Source organism: Diadema antillarum, unplaced genomic scaffold, assembly GCF_040938485.1.
Source record: "Diadema antillarum isolate AM-2024a unplaced genomic scaffold, OU_Dant_1.0 seq00000674_RagTag, whole genome shotgun sequence".
Classification (NCBI taxonomy): Eukaryota; Metazoa; Echinodermata; class Echinoidea; order Diadematoida; family Diadematidae; genus Diadema; species Diadema antillarum.
In genome coordinates, this window is record NW_027271580.1 from 2,646,473 (window position 1) to 2,669,769 (window position 23,297).

The 23,297-nt window shown below is 39.6% G+C and overlaps 1 protein-coding gene across 1 annotated transcript in view; it reads left to right on the forward strand.

The window, feature by feature from the left end:
- Positions 1-370: 370 nt before the first annotated feature.
- Positions 371-23,297, forward strand: part of LOC139736906 (ras GTPase-activating protein-binding protein 2-like) — a 28,450-nt gene continuing 5,523 nt past the window's right edge. Inside the window, exons 1-7 of the mRNA XM_071647581.1 lie at positions 371-534; positions 10,722-10,925; positions 16,960-17,041; positions 18,445-18,546; positions 18,964-19,135; positions 19,647-19,791; positions 20,394-20,605. Coding sequence (XP_071503682.1) covers positions 10,732-10,925; positions 16,960-17,041; positions 18,445-18,546; positions 18,964-19,135; positions 19,647-19,791; positions 20,394-20,605 — 907 coding nt within the window. The 5' untranslated portion in view covers positions 371-534; positions 10,722-10,731. The remainder of the gene's footprint in view (positions 535-10,721; positions 10,926-16,959; positions 17,042-18,444; positions 18,547-18,963; positions 19,136-19,646; positions 19,792-20,393; positions 20,606-23,297) is intronic.

Here is a 23,297-nt window from a genome sequence, read left to right on the forward strand (position 1 = left end):
ACCCTTTGGATGGAACATTCGTTATGTTCCCTCCCCCGCCAGTCATCATCTATATAATGTAGGCCTACTGGGTCTAACATAAATAAAGACATTTTTGGACCTGAATGCTGATAGGAAGCTTTATAATTGTGATATTTCTGCAAGGAAGGAAACGGTGTCATGTTCAAGCACGTTTGCCCTTTGTTTGCACCTTTCCGTAGGATATTACGTCACGCCACCAATTTCTGCTTTATTTTTCGGATCGTTTTCTCGCCCTGAAACTCACTTTATTGTACGCGTACGGTGCGCGTGTGCTGTTCTTACGGGTTTCCCACTTGCATATCAGGGCACGCACTACTGGTACGGTGCGCAGTAAGACTACAGTTTTCGATCAGACGCGCACTTTGAGTACATGTGCAACAACATTACTTGAACGCCCGGCACACAATTTTTCATCAATTTTTTTGGTTTTTGCTCATCAACCAGTCGTATTATTTCAATACCGATGAAAAATTAGGGCTTATCGGGGAACAGGAACCATTCTACTTGTGCAAGGTGAGGAAAGTGTATTTTAAGAATCTTTTTATCTTTGTTTTGGATTGGAATACGCACGTTTTATCCCCACAATAAATATGCCGGGCCGATTGAGAATGAGGTCGAACAACTTCCTTCCTGCATATTTCTCGATTCGCACTTATGCCATTGTAAAGAAAATTTTTGTGAATAGAAGCTGAAATGTATATTACATATGTAAGGAATCTTGTCTATTTTACTTGTAATTTCATTGTATTTCATGCCAACACCGCCACACTACCTCCACTTTACGCGTGACAATAACGCACGTGAACATTAGTGGGGATTTTGACATGGGGCATCGCGGGAGTGCAGCGGCGCGGCGTAGTTGTGTGTAGACGACTGTGTAGGTAGTGTGTGTAGGGCCTACACCTACAGTATCAGAACTACAGCAATGATTGCACATAGCCCTACTGGGTAAATAGCTCGACATGAACGTGGTCGGCACGTTCAATTGCTTGACATCTGTGCTATCGAGTTTTAAGCTGAATAACAGTAGATTGTGCATAATGACTTTGGCAATGATGCACAATGTCAGTCAGTGATTAATATTATTTACATACAATCTTGATGAGGAGTGATACGTCTACGTCACTAGTACGTGATGAATCTGATGATTGCAGAAGTGATTTAGTATTAAATCTTTGGGAGAAGTTGTTTTACTTCATGCACTGTCATGACATTTGGCAATGCCAATGATTACAATTTACAGAATCTAATTCTAATGAATGAATTGCAGAATTGATCTGTAATTTGGGAGAGGTTGTTTCGTGTATTGAATTGATTAGGATCAATAATTATGAAGGCGGCACTTTTTATAACGATATTGAGAATAACGGGTAAATTAAAACTGATATTACATCCTTTTGGCTTTGATGATCTCGTCATGTGAAAATTAAATTCTCACCTTTCTCTTCCATGCAGTTTGTGATGAAAACAACTTGTAAATTTATGGGGAAAACGTTTTGTACTAGTATTTTCCAATGCCTCTGGCGACCTGACGACGTGACGAGAGTACCTTGTATGTACTACTAGCGTTCGGTTGCCAGCGTGCATGATGCAGCTTGCACGTGTAAATGCCCCTGTATCAGACCCGCATGTACTCGTATGGCTGTGCGTGCATGCACTCGGGTTCTCAATCCAGCACCCATGCACACACAACACATGCAATTCGCCATTCATCAATACTCTCAGGGCTGTCATCGGACAATCATTTTGTCACTGTCGAGCTGCTACCCTTATTTTCTCTCATTTTTCAAAACACACCCATAAATGGTTCAACCTAATGCTGTAAATGCCAAAGTTCAAAATGATATGTGATTTAGCTAACTTACCTTCAAGATATTGCCTTCCCTCAGGGTGGTTCACAATTTGAAATTTGAGCATGTTGCTAGCTTAGAATCTGAGAATATTGCAGAAATTGTATATGCGCAGAGCGCACATCATGAGCTCGTAGAACGCAATAATTTGCAGCTTATCTCTCATTGTGCTGCTTACATTCAATGTTATCCCTCATGTTTTGCACACAAATATCAAAGTACAAGGTAGTTTGATGTTGTGTTTTACTGATGTTTTTCACATGTTTGAATACATTTTGTTTTGAGCTTGTTGCAAATTCCTGAGGATGTTGCACAATATGTTGCTGACTTTTGAGGATGTTGCACAAGAATTTGAACATGTTGCAGGGACATGCTGAAACCCTTCGTGTATCACCTTGTTCCCCCAATGAAAAAGTGGACGGTGCTCGACCTGTCGTGTAGTGGGTGTGTGTCAAACATAGTACTGAATTCAAACTCATTTGTTCATAAAGTTCTTCCCAGCCACACAGAGATTTTTCACTTTGACAGAAGGACATATTTTTGTACTTTCCACTGGACATAAAAAAAAGAGTCATACACATGAAATAATAAAGTAACAAACAGTGGCAGGTGCATGAATGAGTGGCAACTTCATGGTAATGGCGACCTAATGGTAGGTGACATTACATGTAGAATATGAATCTATTTGTAGCCTAGCCCAAGTAAAAAAGGAGTTTCTTGTCTGGATTTTGGGAGAGCGGTGATGATGGGCGAGGTCCTTAATATGTATTTGATATCATACTATTGGTCTACTAACTACTTTTCTAATCTGCCGGTTGAGGCCGCTGCATATGTTGGCAGGTGCAAACTAGCACAAGGTGCTAGTGTAGTTTTGTACTGCCTTGTATTGGGTCTGATAATTTCTGTCATGCACGCACAAAGTAGAGTAAAACCACCATTTTTCCGCCACCCTCCAGAAACCGGACACATGTCACTAGCCAGCAAATTCTGTTGTCACAACACATGCATATCACATCATTTCACATCTACAAGTAACTGGCACTGTCTTTCACAACAGGAAAGTCCCCAAGTCACCCCCAGAAATCCATCAAAATCCCAAATTTTGGCGTAAAAAATGCAGAATCTGCACAACTTATCCAAAGCGCGTGCGAATTAAAGTCTTGTACGTGATATGCGAAGACATGCATTCACCATGTACAAATCTACCGTGATGCTTCCCTCAATATTGCCACGTTGCATAATAGCAGTTGCAGGTTGCAGGCCCGCTGTGCAGCGGCTTTTTTAAAAGCAATCTCGCCCTGCGGTGCAAAATATAGTGGATAAGTGTTAAATTATTACTAGAGGAGATTCTAATGCAAGGTATGCATGACATCACGATCAGGTGAAATTGCAAGGTTTTTGTGGCTGCTCTAAAGCAGTAAAATATCGACAAATTACATATTGGCAACTCAACAAAGATGCGGACGAGGAACACAAATTTTTTATATTTTCATCGCCATTTTCAAAAAGAGTGATGTGGCGCCAAAACCAGATGGGTGAGAGGACGAAAAATCCCCATAATTCTGATTCGCAATGTGCATCATGGACACAATCACACAAACCTTATACAGTTGAACCTCTCTTATCCGGCCTCCCTTTATCTGGATCTCTCTATTATACGGACGCAATCTCGCCGGGATTTTTAAAAAAATAATTACGGGAGGAAAGGGGGATTCCCAACTCCTTGAGAACTCCTACACAAACACATGAATTACATATTACTTCCAACATGATTAACATACATTACATCAAATTTCCTTCCAAATTGCTTACCTTCAGACATTTTAACATCCCAAAACATCCCCAAATCATCGCAAGAACATGGACAGATTATGCGCTCGAGTCCTGTCATATCGCATTGCCACATATAGGTCCATACACAGCCGTCGATATTCTGTGACTAGATAGACATACATTGTTTCGAGTCATTGGCTGAGCAACGAATGATATTGACCACTCAAAAATTGTTCACACACAGTACACACACAAAGAGAGAGAGGGAGAGAGAGTGTGGGGAAGAGAGCAACCGAATCGCAATGCGCTATCTATTTTGAAGCGTAGTTTCGTCAACTCGTACTGTTTATTTTCAAGATCTACTTGATACATTTCTTAATAATTATTTAGGTAAATCATCCCAAGAATTTATAAAAGAAAATGATTTCATTCTTGCAAACACGAACCTCTATTTTGGGGTCTGTTAGTGTTACTGAGTGTAACAATGAAAAGGTTGCAGTATACACTTTACTACCGGTACATGTGGTACTACAATGGGCTACATCAGTACATGTATAAAGCATTGAGTCTCCCGTATCCGGCCAAATCCCTTATCCGGATGAGCCCCGGTCCTGACTTGTCCGGATACGAGAGGTTCAACTGTACTCCCAAATTGACTCTTGATTTCATCAGAGAACAAGCTCATGTAGTTGTATGGAAAAATATGGATTAGCAGTTGTTACATACGAGTTAACCATGCAAACAGACGGATACATAGACCGGTAGCTGTTTATCATGGTGAGAAGTGCACTCGGGATGCACAGTCAGTCTCTCGCGTGTGCGTGACACCACTGAATGGTCTGTTGTGAGTATGAGTATTACAAATACCGATTTTAGTGACTCATTCGAAGATGATTATTTGCCTTGAATTTCCAATCAACAGAAAAGTGCATGTTACTTTCGAAAGATTTCGAAAGACTCTAGCAATAAATGTGTGCACAAATACTGGCAAAGTAGCTTCAATTCCAAGACTGAGCATCTGTATATGACCTGCTGCTAAACAATCTACTGCAACAGTCTTACAGCATGCTCGCTGTGCCGGCTACCTGAAAATGCATGCCTTCTCCACACCGACTACCCCGACCGTACCGGCACTCCCTATGTCTTGACAAGGCTATGAATGATGATGGTGGTTATAGAACTTACGATGCAAAGAGACATGACATTGCACGCATGGGACTGCAAATTATGGAAACAGTAAAGGAATAGCGCAGAAATATATGTTGGAAGGTTAGCGAGATAGAGCATGTGTGCACACACACAACACTTACATTGTATGATGACACAATGGGGGAGTGGCTTCTGCCTTGGTAAAAATACTTCTAATGCATATTTTCTGACCACTGTGCACTTATTAACCACTTGCTGGAGGTCCTCATGTTATGCATCTTATCAGCTTTGTTTGCAAACATGATTGGGTCACTGTTTCGCTCTTACTTGGTAAAAAAAAGAAATAGTAATATACTGATGATTTGAAAGCCGATTTTCTCGAGATAGAAACATCACTTCATGAAATATGGCTTAGTAACATAATTCTCTTTCATATGAAATAGTTCATCATCTACTTTCATGGAATTTCAAAAATTACTGAAACCCCACAGACACCCTAGCAGGGCTGGACATAAGCAGTGGCTCTTGGCCACTAAGAATTTACGGTATGTATGTTAGGCCACACAAAAAAAAAGAATTATATTTCAGTGGCGCGATTTGGCAACTAAGATTCAAAATGGATTGTCAAGTTTGCTCTTTTTTTCTTTTCTTTTTTGCCACTTCATTTCCTTTTCAGGCCACCAAAAATTTAGATTTCAAGATTTTATTTGCTCAAATGGGCTACCAGAAAAAGAAAAGTGAAGGTTCAAGCCCTGACCCTAGTAAAAAGAATGTGAGCACAACTTATTTGTCGATAAGTGTCATAATGTACATACTGTTTGTGCTTTATACTCAAAAACACCTCCAGATAAGTAGTATTGCCTATTTCATGGCATTGGCAGGGTCACTAACATTATGACTTGATTCAGAGGGATTAATTTTGCAGATCCAATGGATGAAGTGTCATTTTTTAGTGCCATTTCGTTTCTTGGTGTTGTAGTGTGTGTGTTTACTTCTTGCCACGAATGTAAATGGGAATTAATACTAGTATAATACCCACATACCCTTGTTCAACTGTTAAAATACTAGTAATACTGTTCAGCGATCAACAGTGAAATTCACATGAACAGTTTAGCATTTATGCACAACAATGTAGGTCTCTGCCCTTGCACTCATTTTGGTAGGTTAAAGTGCAAAAATTATTGATTAATTGAGGATAAAGATGTGTGAGTTGTGCTCAAATCTGAGCTTCTTTGTTCCTTGTATGTTGACCTCATACACTAATATAGCAGTCTTGTTTTATAGTTAGTGTTTTGATATCTTTGCAAGGGGAAAAAATGTGTGCAATTATCACATGGTGTACATGTACAGTGTATGCGTGTGTGTGTGTGTGTATGTGTCCGTGTCCAGGCCTGGGCCTGCATTGAGTGTGCTACAATACATGAGCACATGCGATACACACAATTGTGCTACATGCAGGATAGCTCCTTGGGGTCAGGCTGAGGTTGCAGGGGTTCCAGTATAGTGGTTCAGTGAGATTTTTGGCTCTCTTGAGAATGGCTACCGAAAAAGCATTGGTGTTCTGATCGCGATTATTCAGTAGGATTTTTGGCTCGTTTGAACGGTGATGTGGAAAAGTGAGATTTGGATTGCAATTCAGATTGCAATCCAAATCTCACTCCAGCTGTCGGAACATACCTTGTACGCTTGGTTCATGGTTGTATTCGAAAGAGTTTCTGGGACAATTTTCCACTAAAAAAACAAACAATCTCTTTTTTATCCCTTTTACCCTCTTATCCCTTTAACCCTCTGATCTTTAAGTTCAGCTGTGTTGAGAGGTACTCGAAACAATAATGCCAAGTAAAATATGTTCCAAACTATGCGACATCTTTGCTGGTAGCTAACACGTATGTCCTTCCCTTATGTACACAAATTCAGTGTACTGTAACTCTCACTGCCACCAGGCTTGAACATGTTGGCTGGCATGAGTAGCGCATAGTGACTCTTGCTGTTTGCAGGTCTTACCAAATGCCTGCCCTGGAGGAACTCATGAAGGTGTTGTCCTCGAGCACCATGATTGCTTGCTCTATACACTTATCTCTCCTGAAGAGTTGAGCAGCCTAGGGTGTGTGTCATGGGAACTAGCTGTGGCTTAGCACTGCAGTATAAACAAATGGAATTAACAGAGACCTCGGGATGTTTTTCAGACTCTTACGTTTGAACAACTATCAATTATTCTGAGTACAGTGTATCAGAATTTATAGTGATTGGGTTGAGGAATAAGAATTTTTTCAAAATTTAAAACAAATTGCAGTGAACCAGGATGAAGACATGGCAGCCTCACCATAAGAATGCATGAGTTGGGGCTCAAGGAAGCAGAACTAAAGAAGGCATGCATAAATTCTGCACAGGTGAACTTGTTAATCAAGCGGGATTGTAATGGAATTACACTGCTACATTTCTGAAATATGTGAGGCTCTATGTCATCAGCATTGTTAAGTGTACCGGTAATTTGTTAAAGATATTTCAGAGTACTGGTTTCTCTGCTCAAGGGCCACAATGAATTCCACAAATCTATACATGTGGCTGTCTATTTATGTACAATACATGACGTGAAGTTTTGAAAATCGCCTGGAATGCCCCTGTAAGGACGATGCATCAGAAGTCCTTGTCCTGCATGGAATTTTGATGATCTGGATTCTTTTTTTTTTTCCCATTTTATTCTGATCATGGGCATGTCCTTTGATGTTTTCTCTTTCATTTGATGGTGAAATTGTCCAAAACTGACTAGCAATTTTTTGTTCTATGCAAATTTGTTTATGACCATGTATCTGCTCATAACATATGCAAGCACCACTCAGCCATGCATACAACTTGAATGAATACTAGTGTGAGTGATATCACTCGCCCTGCAGACTGACTGACTTTGAATTGTAGGGTTGTTCAATGAAGGAAAATCTATGTGATGCTGCTCTCTTATCCCCAAGATTAAGTGTCATGATAAGATAGGATTAAAGTGAGTGAAAACCAATAAATCAGGAATGGCTTCCTGAAAGTGCTGGATGGATCAAAGAATTTTCATAATGTCGTGTTTATTTGCTGTTGATTTTTAGTCTCCTCAGGATACACTGTTATAACATAATAATTCAGATTCCATGCATGCCTTTAGAATGGTGAATTCTGACCACCAAAAAGCTTGCCTAAGGCTTATTTGATGTAGCAACAGGTATTGCATACATACTGGATGAAAGTATCTAATTACATCATGTACAAGTGGTGTATGTACAGAAAGAAGGAATGATTTGTTTCTAGGTCCTCAAAGGATTCATATCTGAGGATTTTAATCATTAGCAAATGTTCAATTAGGATATATGTGTATATCCTTGATTTAAGATACTTCAGATGAAATATTGATTGAACAGAAATTAGAGGGTTTTCTCAGATAATTTGTAGGCTTATGTTCTAATTTTGCCAGTTTATGAGTACACAGAAAATGTGCATAATGTATGTAGTTAGGCACTTTGTTGTCTCGCCAGCATAGCACAAGGAAGACATACTGCGTAACAATTTCAGTGGAGGCGTCAGCTGTTTAGCATACTCTCAATAGAACCTTCCACAACTTTGAGCTGTGACCACCAAGCTCGTACCACAGGTGCTGGCCTAAAAAATGCTGGCCAGGCTTGAGCATTGGTGAAGTCTGAAGAGATCGAAAGGTCAATGAACTTTCCTTTTCAAGCACTGTACTCACAGCACTGTGGTGTACTTGCAATAACTTTCCAGATCTGTGATCTATGACCATGGAGCTCACACCACAGTTACATCACCTTAAGATGCTGGTGGAGTACCTGATGGGTGAAGCCTGACAAGGTCAGAGGTCAAAAGGTCAATAAACTTTCCCTGATGAGCATTGTTTGCAATATTTTGTATTCTCAACTTTCCAAAGCTTTGAGCTAGACCACAAAACTCACACTATAGGTACATCACCTATGCTCATCTTTTTCAAATAGGAGTAAAGTCAGATAAGGTCAAAGGTCAAAAGGTCAATGAACAATTTAAAAACACTACACTCTCAGCATTAGGGTGAACTCAAAAAATTTCTACAGCTTTGAGCTATGACCATGAAATAAGTACCATACACTTATTACTACATTATAATTACTAGTAATTAAATTGACCTCTGACGACCTCTGCCTGGCGTTTCCTGGTATTAAACGTATAATCTATGTTTAAGCTTCTTCAGGTCTTGATGACATTCTCTTGCTTGAAAGCTATGTCAAGCTACATGTACATATTGTACCTAACCATACACTGTATAAGCTGTCATTTTCACATGAGTTTAATTTTCGCGAATTTTGTGAATCACCGTAAATTTAACAACACACAAAAATATCTAAAATTGACAAGCATTAGTACACTTATGATAGCGTCAGTGTCAGAATCGTGAAAGCAGCATCTTGCAAAAATGTTTGTGACCACATCATTTGCAAAAATATCTGTGCACAAAAATAACAGCTTATGCAGTACAAATTGTGATACCAGTATGCAGGAGAGACATTGCTTGGCTTTGTATTGTTGTATGTCAGGAATTTGATGGAGAGCCTAATTTAATTCCAGTAAATGATAATACATTACTAGGATCTGTCAGTCCATAAGGCTGCGTTCACATAGAAGTATACGGTATTCGCTATTCGCTATTTGCTATTCGCTATTCGTTATTCGCTATTCGTTATTCGCTATGCACCGTCAAGTCGACCCAATACACCATCACCCGCACCATCAACTCCCTACATGTGTACTTCTTCCTCCAACACAATCATCCCAGCAATAACAATTTCTAAACTGCATCAGAATGTCAGTCTACATGCTTATTTTTGCTTAAGGGCAAATCCAGACCAAAATTTTCATCATTTCATAAACGAAAGATGGTATACGCTGCTCGAAAATCGAACAAGCGCGATTCCCACTATGCTATACTATTCTATGCTATTCAGCATTTTCGAATAGTGCCCTCCTATGTGAACCGGTGTTCGGAAATCCTATCGTTCGATTCAAGCTATTCGCGTGCACTCGAAAACGAGCACCGAATACGCGAATAGTATACTTATACTTCTATGTGAACGCAGCCTAATGCACTGCATACAGAGATGCTGTTTCACTGGCGGCTGTATACCCTGGTATTTACAAGATAACTTTATACCTTATAAAGATCTGTTTCTCATTCTGTACCTCTGTATTGTCTAACTGCGAGTACATTGTCTCAATTCTGGATAGATATATTCCTGATCGTATGCCTCATTTGAATTTGAATTTATTGCCACTTCATGGGGTGGAACACCCTGATCAGTAGAGCTGGTTTCCATAGGGGTCCACATGTATACTGTATACAGCATACATTTAATGACTTTAGTTTTAAGGGAATCTTGACTTGCAGACAATTTTGTGAGTGGTCAAATTTGCGAGCATAGAGTACAGTAATGAAGGGAGACATGTATGCATGCATGTTGCATTCTTGTCAAGGTCAGAGTCAAATTTTTGTGTTGTTAAATTTGAGAATAGCACGCGACTTGCAAAATTCGTGAAAATGAGAACCTTGCGAAATATACAGCGTATACAGGAGTTCTGTGTTGGCTATGTAGTAAATTACATTTACAGATTTTTGTGAGATCATATGTCTATAGGACATTTAGTTTTTCACATTTTAAATACTTTCCGTGTATGATAGGAATATGTGTAACTGATGCACATGTGTGGTATGGCCTGACAGATTGCATACCAATGTCAGTCATAAAGTGAACCGGTGCTATTTCATGCTGTCAGTCATCAATTTGATGTTATGGGGGTAAGACAAGGCATTTACATGTACCAAGTGCATGTGTTTGCATGTCTTCCCATTCAAACTTTTATTTTTAATGTGTATATTCTTTTGACTTTTATCATATCATCTTGAAGTGGTACAGTCATGGTAATGGCCACCCATCCTCCGGCTGCGCCTCAGCCTGCTCCGGCCACGACGGCATCCACCAATCCGCCAAACTCAGCCCAAGGACCCAACCAAGCTGCTCCAATGAACAACGTGACTCCTCAGTCTGTGGGGCGAGAGTTTGTGAGGCAGTATTACACTCTGCTGAATAAGGCGCCGAAGCACTTGCACAGGTGAGTTTTGTGCACAGTTTTTGTGTACAACTTTTACACCTTCCCACGTAGGGCATGTCCTACCCAGGGGCCTGTTTCGTAAAGATTACGCTCAATAAATGGAGCGTAAGATCAATTCGCAACTCTTTATGAAACAGACCCCAGAGCTGCCAGTGAGTTTACTAGTCTTCCGGATTCTGTAGGAGGCTTCATGAAAAAGAAAGTATGGACTGAGTACAATAAATTAACTCATATTACCTCTTGTATGGAAAGAAGGGATATACAAGTCTCCTGCATTCAGGAATGATTTTTGTTTGAATTTGATATGGGCATGTTGGCAGCCTGGCTACAACCGTCATGCCTGCTTGCCCCAGTCAACTGATGGCCACAATTGAGTTCTGTAAAACATGATATAAATTTGCGGCATGAAAATTTCGCGAATTTGAGCCCGTCGACAGCCTTTCTTGCAGCATGAAATTTTCGCGGATTTCCACTGGCATCCAATGCATATTGTGTAGACAATAACTTTCGTGTGCATTTTAAGTTCGCGAATGTTGGCGCTCTCGAAATTCGAGAAATTAACATGCACGCGAACATTTCTCGTTTTACAGTACACATTTTGTATGTAAAATGAGAGGATACTTGTTTTCAGCTCACCTTTACAAAAAGGTTCAAGTGAGCTATTGTAGTCATTCATCTTTTGGCATTTCATAAACTAAACATACATTTGTATGCCAACTTCATGCTAGACAACCAAGAACTCAAACAAGGGTCACTCTCCTCCTGTGTGAATGTTAGCATTCCTGAGTGTATGTTACAGCTTAAAGGGATGGTAGAGTTTTGGTTGAGACCTAATTTTAGGTTTCTAACATTTTTTGGTGAGATAATCAGAAACCTCTTATGAAATATGAAAGAGCATGTAATTTCATGAGGAATTCAACATTTATTTGATGAAAACTGGTTTTAAAATGGCTGAGATATCCAAAACAGAGCGATTCTAATAAGTGTGGGACCCACAATTTATTACGATCGCTTTGTTTTACTTTGTTTTTGGATGTTTCAGTCATTCCAAACCCGATTTTCTTCAAATAAACTTTGAATTCCTCTTAAATTGGTATGCTTTGTACTATTTCATAAGTGTTTTCTTGGTATCTCGCAAAAAATTAAAAGCCCAATTCTCGTCTCCACCAATACTGTACCATCCCTTTAAATCATCAGTGCATGGGACCAAGTTGAGATGCACAACAGCTGTTAAAGAGGTCATTTGTGATGGGCATTTCAACTTTACAGCACTGCAAACAACATGCATCCTCAGTTTTCTTGCGATCTTTTATTAAAGTGTCCAGTATGCACTGTATTAAAAATGCAGTACTTTTCCAGTAGACCACTGCACTAATGAAATGTTTAGTGATAAAGTAGTACTATTTTCATCATATATTTAGCAATTCTAATTTTTCACAAATCAGGACTTCCAGACAATTTCGCGAGTGGTTTAAATTTGCGATTGTGGAGCACAACACTGAATGTAGAAATGTATGCGTGCACTTAAAGGCATAATTTACCATTTGCAGATGAAACAAAAACCCAGCATTAGTGCTTTAAAATAGTTCTAAAATGTGAGTTAAGGATAGAAACAACCACTGTAAAAATTTGAAGCAGTATTATCGATGTTAAAGTATTGTTAAATACACAAAATGTGAACAATAGTTATAATAAAAAATTTTCCAGACTAAACCGTCTACAGTTTTGGTTTATCAAGAAAAATACTGATATCTCCTTATATTTTAGGCTTTATTGCGAAAATTTTATATAGTAGGATGTTTTGTGATACAACAGGCCTACACATATGCATCAAATGTGATATCTTGAAAAAATTTTTAATCGCTGCTCCCAAAGGTAAACTGGACCTTAAATGTTCATGTCAGGATCAGAGTTGATATTTTTGAATGTTTTTAAATTTGTGAATTGCACCCGACTTGCGAAATTTGCAATAATAAAAAAACCTCGCGAAATATTCGGCATATACAGTATTTTGTTTTGGTCATACCGAGTGTGTTCGCACATACGTAAGTAATCAGTTAGTTGGGATGACCACTTTTCAACTACTGCTGCAAAACTGCACAATAGCACTAGAAATCTCATAGGATTGTGTGTAAAGTGTGCAGACTCATTGCATTACTTGAGTGATGCTAGCCCATGTGCATGTAGACTGCATAGCACATTCTTAGATTACCAAAAAAAAAAAAAAAAAAATGTATGTTGACTTGTAAACATCAAGCATAATGTGAAACATTAAAGATTTTAGATTAAGTGCTCAATGAGTGGTAGTACTAGTTGATAAATGAATGATAACATTTGGCTCAGTATTGTTGAACACCACAAAATACTGTCCTGTTCCAGCTACATAATTGCATTGATCTTTGATGGGTGTGTGGCCTTAAGCTGAACAGAGATTTTCTAGTGTCTTACTCGGTACAATCCATCCAATATGCGCATGAGAATGTCGTTGCTGCGTGGTAACTTTCAAAGAAGTCACTTAAATGACGCTGATATAATGAAGAGTAAATTTGTTCATGAATAATTTTGGGCTGTCATGCTTACGATAGACAGTGTAATTAATGATTATGGTTGATAGTGGCATTACCCTAAAGTGATTGTAATGCAATATAGACAGTATACCAGGCTTCAAATCCAGCAGCATGGATACAGATTATAGGTGTCTGCTTTGCCATAGGAGTTTGTAACATGATGACTTGCACTTGCATGACTTGTGACTCATTGAACTTTGGCAAGGTTTACATGCGTGTCACTTCAAAGTGTGTTAGTATCACAGCTACGAGTCAGTACGTAGACTGAATACACACATTGCGTTGTGCAGCAGTTTAAACAAGTCCCTCTAAGGGGGCCTCATGCATGTGTTGTATTAATGTGGGTTGTGCTCAAGACTGCAAGCTGAAGGACATGCATTTGTTGCAGCATACTTGCATATATTATAGTTTTATAATTATAAATGAATGCACTCTTTTTTGTATTCTTTTTATAACATTGGTGTGTATGAATTGCAGATCTTCCTGTAGGAGTACATGGTGGTCATGCATATGAATTAACGTTTGAAAACAAGAGCGAAACTTTTCTTGATTTAAAACACTAAATACTTTTGAAAGGAACTCTGAAGGAGGAGATTAAAATGGGTAAATGATCAAAAACATGTGGCCCAGGTGTGCTACATGTTGTAGTGAAGTATTATGCTTTTCAGATTTTGGCAAAATGCCTCAAGATCCAAGGTCACTGTGGCAAAGTATGGCTGAAAGTAGGATTTTTGAGCTGTAACTCCATCTAGGAGTATCATTGGTGATATTAGTTTGTGGGGAGGGTAAAAATTAATGAATTCTTATCATGAAATGATAGTGGTTTAAGGTCAAAGTTCAAGGTCAATGAACTCTGCTTTAAATGTCATTTTCCAGTCACAACTCTGCTTATGAATGCCCAATGATGATGTAACTCAGCAGACTGGATAAAAATGTGATGATGAGTATTTATGTGAACCTCATGGTGGTGACAATTCAAAGATCAAAGTCATAAGTCATCATACAACATGTACTTGGTTAAAAATATCACTCTTTAGTCACAGCTTTAGCTAGGAATGTCCCTTGGTAGATTATATAGTACTGAGAAAGATAAAAAAAAAATGAACAGTTATGTGTCTTAAGTGACCAGTAAAATGTCAAAGTCAAGGTTAGCTGTCAAGGCTGAGTTGAAAAAAAGTGCCTTTTGGTGTGATAGATATGAATGTATAAAGGAATAGATGTGAATGTAGGAATATATGTGACCCTGCATCACAAAACCAACAAAAAGTCACCAGACATGGATTTTCAGAAAGAGCAGATTCTAAGATTTAAAATGATGTATATACATAACTCAATTCAAAGGAGCTCCCCTAACCTATCTAAATACTGGAAAGAAAGTACACACTCTGGAAAAGTGTGAACTGAGAAAAGAGGCTCTGAAGTACAGGGTCTATTCAAGCGCTTTAATAATCTTTACCAAGCCGCACTAGCTGTGTGATGAGGAGGACTAAACACAGCGTTTAAACTACAGGAGCAACAACAATGAAGGGATTATCAGATTAAGCTGAAATTGAGCATGCTCTATCAACACATTCTGTCCATGATTACTGCCAACTTTCAAAGCAGTAGCATTGTCCTTTCAAAAGTTATTATACCCCCGCCAAACGAAGTTTGAAGGGGGTATATAGGAATCAGCGGCCGGTCGGGCGGTCGGGCGGTCGGTCGGGCGGTCGGTCGGGCGGTCGGGCGGTCGGTCGGGCGGTCGGGCGGTCGGTCCGTTGCAAATCTTGCGTCGCGAACTACTTCCTCAGTTTTCAACCGATTCCCATAAAACTTGGCACAGATGTGTGCCTTGCGTTGTAGATGTGCAAAACGTATTTTTTGACAGTACCCAAAAGTACGTTGCCATGGTAACGGCATATTATGGGCAAAAATGGGTACAAATCTTGCGTCGCGAACTCCTCCCACAGTTTTTGATCAATTTTTATGAAATTAGGTACAGATGTTCATCTGAATATGTTAATGTGCAAGACACATATTTCCGCAATGGCAAAAAGTGCGTTGCCATGGTAACGGCATGTTATTGGTAAAATATAGGGCAAAATGCTTCATGGCAAAACTGCTTCATCAGTGTTCTTCCAATTCTCATGGAATTCATATTGAATGTTTGTCTTAGGATATAGGTCAGCATGACACATTTCTTGACAGTGACAAAAAGTATGTTGCCATGGTAACAGCTCACATATTATGAGCCAAAATGATGGAAAATTTTGTGTTGCAAACTACTTCCTCAGTTTTTGCCCAATTTCCATGAAACTTGGTACAGATGTGTGCCTTTGGTTGTACAAGATAGATGTGCAAGACGCATTTTTCGACAGTACCCGAAAGTACGTTGCCACGGTAACGGCATATTAATGGCAGAAGATCAAGGAAAGATCTTGCGGTTTAACTACTTCCTCAGTTTTTTGACCAAAGCTTATGAAATGTTGTTTTGACCAAAGCTTATGAAATGTTGTTTGGCGGGGGTATAACCAGTCGCTGTAGCGACATTTCTAGTTACACTTGAAAGTGAAGACTATTCAAAGGATTTCAAGAAAATAAAAGGGGCCTCTAAGACATAGCTGATCATTCTACTGTCCCCCCCCCCAAAAAAAAAAAAGGGTTGTAGAAAAACTGCTCAAAACACACTTTCCCATTCATGTTGTGATCCAAAACTTAAGAATAACGTAGAAGGATAGCTCTTTCAGAAAATATGAAAAACTCAAGATTGACTCGGTTGACCCATTTCACCTTTTTTTGAGTCCTCATGTAAAATCAAGGGGTGCAACTTTTTGTTCGTTTTGTGATGCACGGTCACATATAGGAAAATATTTCCTTATTGCAGGTATGTACAGTATGGTTTAAAGTCAATTCTTGTTCAGAAGTCAAGATCACTGGGTTCCTGCAATATATTAATGAAGAGCAATGCACAATACTTTTGACAGTTGTAATGATTGGTAAGAAGAATGAGATTCCCATCACTCATTCATGCCTGCAAATTGAGTGGATCTAGAGGTTATGATACCTGAAAACTGTCCTCTGTCTACAGCAGGGTATAAAATTTGTGCACGTGTTTGGAATGTAAGGTATTATGTTAGTAGGCTTTATAGTCTGTTTTATTTCAATTGATACAGTGTACCTACATGAATTATCAGTTTCCTTAACTGAAAAATGCATACATGTCATATTGCAGATTATTCATATACCGGTACCTAAAAGGTTACAGAATTGAATGAAGAATTTTGGTAGAGAGCTACATGAAGTCCCAGAGAATCTCATTTCATTTGCACTTTTTCCTCTCAATTGTTTGTCTTTTTCCGGAATAACTAACTCAATACAAATATTTCTGTGAAATACACCTGCTGGTAGCTCAACTGCAAGTTAATATGTAAAAGTTTGCAGTGGCATGATTTTATTTTTCATGTTTTGTTTTGTTCTATCACACACAGGTTTTACACGAATGCTTCATCTTTCGTGCATGGTGGAGTTGATCCTGATGGGAGCCCGGAGGATCCTGTCTATGGCCAAGAGGTACGTATGTCTTCCCCCTCTATTAAAACTAGATGTTTTAGAGAAAATGAAGGAAACAAGGAGAGGGAGAGAGATGAAAATAACACTAAATCAGCACACACTAAACTGCAGTGATATTGAGAAAAATAAAGGAAGTATGGCCAGTGGAAAGAAACTTGTTGCTCCTGGCATCCTCTGAGCATATACTAAACACAGCAATCTTGGCCTCCTCACTTCCATGTCTTTGCTGATGCCTTTTTTTTAATGGGACTGAAATATCAATGTTTTTAGAGGATCAGAACAGGAATGATCTTTTTTATTTATTTTTTAATCACATACAATGAATGTTAATGTTAAACACTGGTGACAGTCCAAGACCATGAAAATCACCGTCGGGCCAGTACCTTTTCAGGAATTGCCAAATTTAATGGTCGGACATGGAAAAAAAATTGGGGCTGATTGAAAAAAGAACAGGACCAGTGAATTTTAGGTTCAAACCAGTAAAAATTAGTAAAACTTGGTATAGAATTAGTATGTCCCGTTGAATAAAAAAATGGGTTGTTGTGCAGCCCTGTGTATGTGCTTATGCCACAAGGCTGATAAGAAGATGTGATGCGAAGTTCAAATTCCAGGGTAGACATCTGAAATTTGTTTGTATGTGAGATAATTCCAGCAGCCTTTCATATGTCACCAAACTTGTTCAGGTAGACTCTGATGAGGCACTCACAGACTGAGAAATTTTAATCAAGGTCATGGCAGTGTCCACAGACCTATATTCCAGGCTTTGCTCAGGTTGACAGTGACACTATTTTCTTCAAGTAAGAATTGACCATTCTACTGCATTCCATGATTTAAACATACCAGAATTGTAAGACAGAATGGGTCAACAGAACTGTGGCATTTGATGCACAGGCATTATTAAGTAGCCTTTTAATAGTCTAGAAAGTTTTGCATCAGGTTATTTATTTATTTCGTTAATTATGATGCTCTGACGTAGACTAACAAATTTGATTTGAGACAAAACGTGTTGGAATGAGTTCAAAGGTCATTGAAGTCTGAAATTGCTTCACACATTGGCAATCACTCAAGATAAGAGCAATATTTATAACTGTTTTACATGCCATGAGACAGCTAAGTTTGTGGCGTATTTATCAAGGACAGAATGATTCATACCTTGCTAGATACACCCCCTCAAAATAGTGGTTTAGCATGTAGTAGCCGGTGTCAAGGAATAGGATCTTATAACATGGTTTCACGCAATCATGATGACTTTTGCTCTTTCCTGCCAGCGACAATTTAAAAGAGTGATGTTATGGTGCTGAGCAAGGCATTATGATTTAGAATAACTTCAATCACAATACACAGTTATTTGCTATCTTGTTGCAGCATGTTGAATCTTTGCTGTTTCCTGTTTCCTATCGTAGGCCATCCATGCCAAGATCGTGTCTCTGAACTTCCGTGACTGTCATGCTAAGATCAGGCAAGTGGACAGTCATGGCACAGTAGGGGATGGTGTTGTTGTGCAGGTAAGTTCAGCAATCATTACGTGTATGGTATTTATAGATTTGCGATATACTGAAGTTATTTTTTTTTTATTGAAATGATAACAGCAGTAGTTGAGAAATCACAATAAGCAACAATTTAGAACATTTAGAACACAGGTGAATGGTTCTATCCAATGCATCCAAAGGTAGTTCAGTATTGCATTTTGTGACCGAGGGATTATTTGTGTGCACCTGAAATTTGCAAAATATTTTCATGATCCAGTGTCATGCTTATACTCAGTAGTGGCAAGCAACTTTCATAGAGACTAGACTGTGGTTGAAGAGACGTGTCTGTTTCTCTCAGTTTTCACGCCATGAATATTTCTAGTTTGGTGAAGAGATAATGGCGTTGGTGAGTAAGGCGACTTTGAAGGAGATTCTTTGCCCTGCCGTCCACAGGTCACTGGTGAGCTGTCGAATAACGGAGAGCCCATGCGTCGCTTTATGCAGACATTTGTGCTGGCGCCCCAGGCTGCCAAGAAATACTTTGTCCGCAATGACATCTTCCGCTACCAGGATGAAGTCTTTCAGGACGAGGAGACCGAGAGTGAGCCTGAGATTGGCGTTGATTGTAAGTGTGTGTCATGTTTGCTCTTGTAATCTTTGTGTCTGTAGAGTGGAGTGCTGTTATAATTGGGCTAGGTGTCTTCGAAGCCATCTACAGGCTTTTCAGTTGTACTCGATAGGTTGTAGAACTGAAATATTCATAAGTTTGAAAAGAAAGGAGAAAAAAAGAACAGGGTAATTTTGAAGTTTGTAGTTTCTTGCCATAATGGTCTGCAAAAGAGTCAGTGGAGGTCACAATGAAGATATTTGATGATAATATCATGTTGGTATCTGCAGTCATTGGTTATTGAAGGTGGTTCATTCGGTAGTCTAATAAAATTGTATGTTACCATGCTGCCCCATCTAGTTTGGGGCACAATAATCTATCTCTCCGATATGCATAAAATAGAGTTTACACATGTGTGGGGTAAAGCGGGTTTATCGTGCTGCACGAATGAAGAAATGATTGGAGCAGTGATTATGTCCGCTTGTGTGTCTTACCTATTATTTGTGGTTGACATTTATGACTATTGCAGGCGACTCTGATGGTGGCCGAGAAGAGATCAGGCTAGACCAGCAGCGGATTGCCACGCCAGAGCCGGCTGTCATCCCAAAGGAGCCTCCACAGGTGCCACCCCAGGCCACGGCTTACTACGAGCCACAGCCTCCAGTTCCTGTGAGGTAACGTCTAGTTTGTCATGTCAGTGGGTGTCTGTCACGCTCCTGTCTGGGCAGGACTATGTGTCCCGGATACCCTGTCATGTAGTTGTTTTGCACATTTTCTCGTGTCTTTTCTGCTAGCTTATTGTTTGGGTATTTATTTACCCTTTTTTTTTGGGGGGGGGGGGAGGGAATGGGTGATGTCTGATTGTATGGAGGTTTGGGCCTGAAATGAATCCCAGAAAAAAAAAACAGAGGCGTCTCGAAAATACAACATTTCATGTTTACGGTAAACTGATAGCCTCAGTGAGTGAATGAGTGTACACCATATGTTTTGCATTGGCCTGTTTGATTGATGGTTAAGATGATGCATGCAGGCAAGAGTGTTATTCATATTCTTCTCTTTTCCTGCAGTTTTTAAGCATCTGACTGCCACACAAGACTGGTGTGGGGTCCGGCTGCATGATAATGTCAGGTTCTATTTTCAGATTGTGTGGACAGGGAATATAACCTAAACTTATCCTTGTTGCTGTTTGTTCTTTTTTTTCTATTAATATTTTAGAATGTCAATGAATGACTTCAGGCTTATGTATATCTGTACTTGTACATGAATTTATCCACAGCAATGGCTCTGCGCACCCGGATTCCCCTGAGGACACGCCCATCAAGACGGTGGCACCTGAGGTGGAGACCTTCACCCCCGAACCACAGGGTGAGATTGAAGACCCTGGAATTAGCCAGCCTGTGAGGGTGGCTTCACCGCCCCCCATGGAGAATCACCAAGTGGAGGCTGTTGAGGCGGAGAAGCCACTGATAGAGGAGCCAGTGGACAAGAGTGAGTCGAAAGATTAATGTTAAAGGTGCACAGTCCCAGTAGTGTAGAGGGCGCTGTTGATGATACTGCCGATCACCGTCAGCATTGATACGAAGATAGCTGAAGTTGAGCTGTTATCAAGAGTAAAGCGTGTAGGTGTTGCTAAGTAATGTTGCTTTCGTTGTCTTCTCTGCGCATCACGCAGTCTGTAGTAATGCCAGGGTGCGTGCATATGTGCTTCTTATTATGACATCACAAAAGAAATTTGCTAAAGCTGTCATCCCCCTGAGCCGAAACATGAGCCAAACTGTGATCGGACCACTGACTACAGTGAATCGGACTTCTTCGGACTCTGGGAAGTGGGCCATAGCGTAAGCGCCAAAGAGGAGTCGATAGCATAGGTTTCTATAGGAAACTTGCACCGTGCGCCTGCGTATGCATTTGACTAAAACACCGGGACCATGCACCTTTAAATCTTTGGAGATGATGTTCAAAAGCAGTGAGTTGTAGATTAGTTACTAGATGAGGAACACAAAAGAAAGATATAAGAAAAAACACAAATCTGTATCATAATGCCAGCCTTGATCTGTTTCCTCAGGAAGTTATGCCATGCAGCATATTGCCAGTATGCACCTAGATAGAGAAGGGTATTAGTCTGCTTTTCTGGTTAGCTTGAATTAATGGACATGCTATGGCACATAATTCAGATAGCCATCAAAGATTTGTGAAAAATCAAGCAGCGATTTGCAGAAGCTAACCTTGCATCGTGCTGCTGATAATGTTGCACATATGGTGACATCTATGCTGATTTCATAGCATTCCACAGGAATCTAGCAGTTCAATAAGAATTCTCAAAATTAAAGGGATTGTACAGTTTCGGTTAAGACCCAACTTCAGATTTCTAACATTTTTTGGTGAGATAATGAAAAACCTCTTATGAAATATGAAAGAGCATGTAATTTCATGAGGAATTCAACGTTTATTTGATGAAAATTGGTTTTGAAAAAGCTGAGATATCCAAAAAGAGCGATTCTAATAAAGTGTGGGACCCACACTTTGACACGATCGCTTTGTTTTACCTTGTTTTTGGATGTTTCCGTCATTCCAAACCCGATTTCCATCAAGTAAACTTTGAATTCCTCTTAAAATGGTGTGCTCTGTACTATTTCATAAGTGTTTTCTTGGTATCTCGCAAAAAGTTAAAAGCCCAATTCTCACCTCCACCAAAACTGTACTATCCCTTTAAAGTAAGTGCAATAATGCCTGTCAGCTTCCTAGAGACATGCCTAACTATGTAAACCTTAGATATCTGTGAAAGCGGTTACTTTTGCGTACAAATATTTTTGCTAATGAGGAGGTCACAGCCATTTTCACACGACGTTTTAGCGGTTTGACACTGGCTATCATAAGTGTGACAATTCCTGTCTGTTCACTCTGTCACTTTACTTTATATGTATTTATTAGATGTGTGACAGCACAAAGATACCAGTACATACCTTAGCAATTACAACTGGACCGGAAGAAAACATGCGCGGCCTCGCATGCCCATATTTGCAATGCACTAATACACTCTGCTGTGCACACAATTGTGTGTGCCATGCATATGTACACGTATACTGTATACTTACAGAAGTCACATGATTGGGGCTCCAGTCATGTGACATGTGTATGCTGAAACTTATGCAAGACTGTTATTTACTCGATATGAAAACAATTTCACTTTCCAAAATAGGAGTAAGAAGTTATGCGCTCTCCATTTATTGTCATGCATCCTTTGTAGAGGGGAAGTCCTCAGTCAGTTTTTGTTCAGTCCGTGATCCAGGAATTTATAAACACTATGCAGTGTTTCAATTCTTCGAGTGTGAAGTCCAACACATGGAAAAACACTGAACTGTTAAAAATTCAGCAGAAATTTTTATTAAGAAGTGATGAGCATTAAAACAGTAAAATGCCCCAAGAGTGACGAAACATTAATTCATCCAGGTATGCATCCTCTGCATCGCTGTTTTTATAGTAGCTCTTGACAGCTTGGAAGTCTCGCATCTGCAACGGCTTTCATGATCCCAGTCTTATGGAAATCCTTCATGATTATGTCTTGATCTTCAGAATTACATGTAAATGCGTCATCCACTGTTCATGAATGGGCTTGATGACTGAGTTGTGGAGGTCATGGATTTGACCTCATTGTTGACATTTCCTCCTCCTTCAGTGCCATCAGCTACCCTCTTGGCATACCGGTTGGAAAACAGTGCCTGCATCTCCTTTCACATAGTTTTGATGGTGGCATCAGGGGGGTAGGAGTAAACATACAGAAATTCTCATAGAGCATGTTGAGGAATTTGTTGGTGCAGCGAGCATGGAAGATGTTAAAGATCAGGAGGAGTTATACATCAGCTGGCCAACCCATCTTCTCCTTGGTCTGAGTATTGTATGGGAGGATGATTTTCTCATTGTACCGAATCGTACTATCACTAGTACTCCAGTCACTGTCAGTGTGCTAAATGTCCCAGTCTCGTGGGTATTTTACTGGTGGATCACATTTATCTGTCTTACCCGGGTAGATATCTGAGGGGTCAGAACTTTCCACTCAAGAGCATGCTAAGAGGGAGGTGTTCTGCCACTTGTCATCAGATACCTTGATGGGCACCTGCCTGTCTCCTTTTGGATTCATTGCCATGATGTAGCTAGTTTGGCTTGAACTACTGTCTGGTCC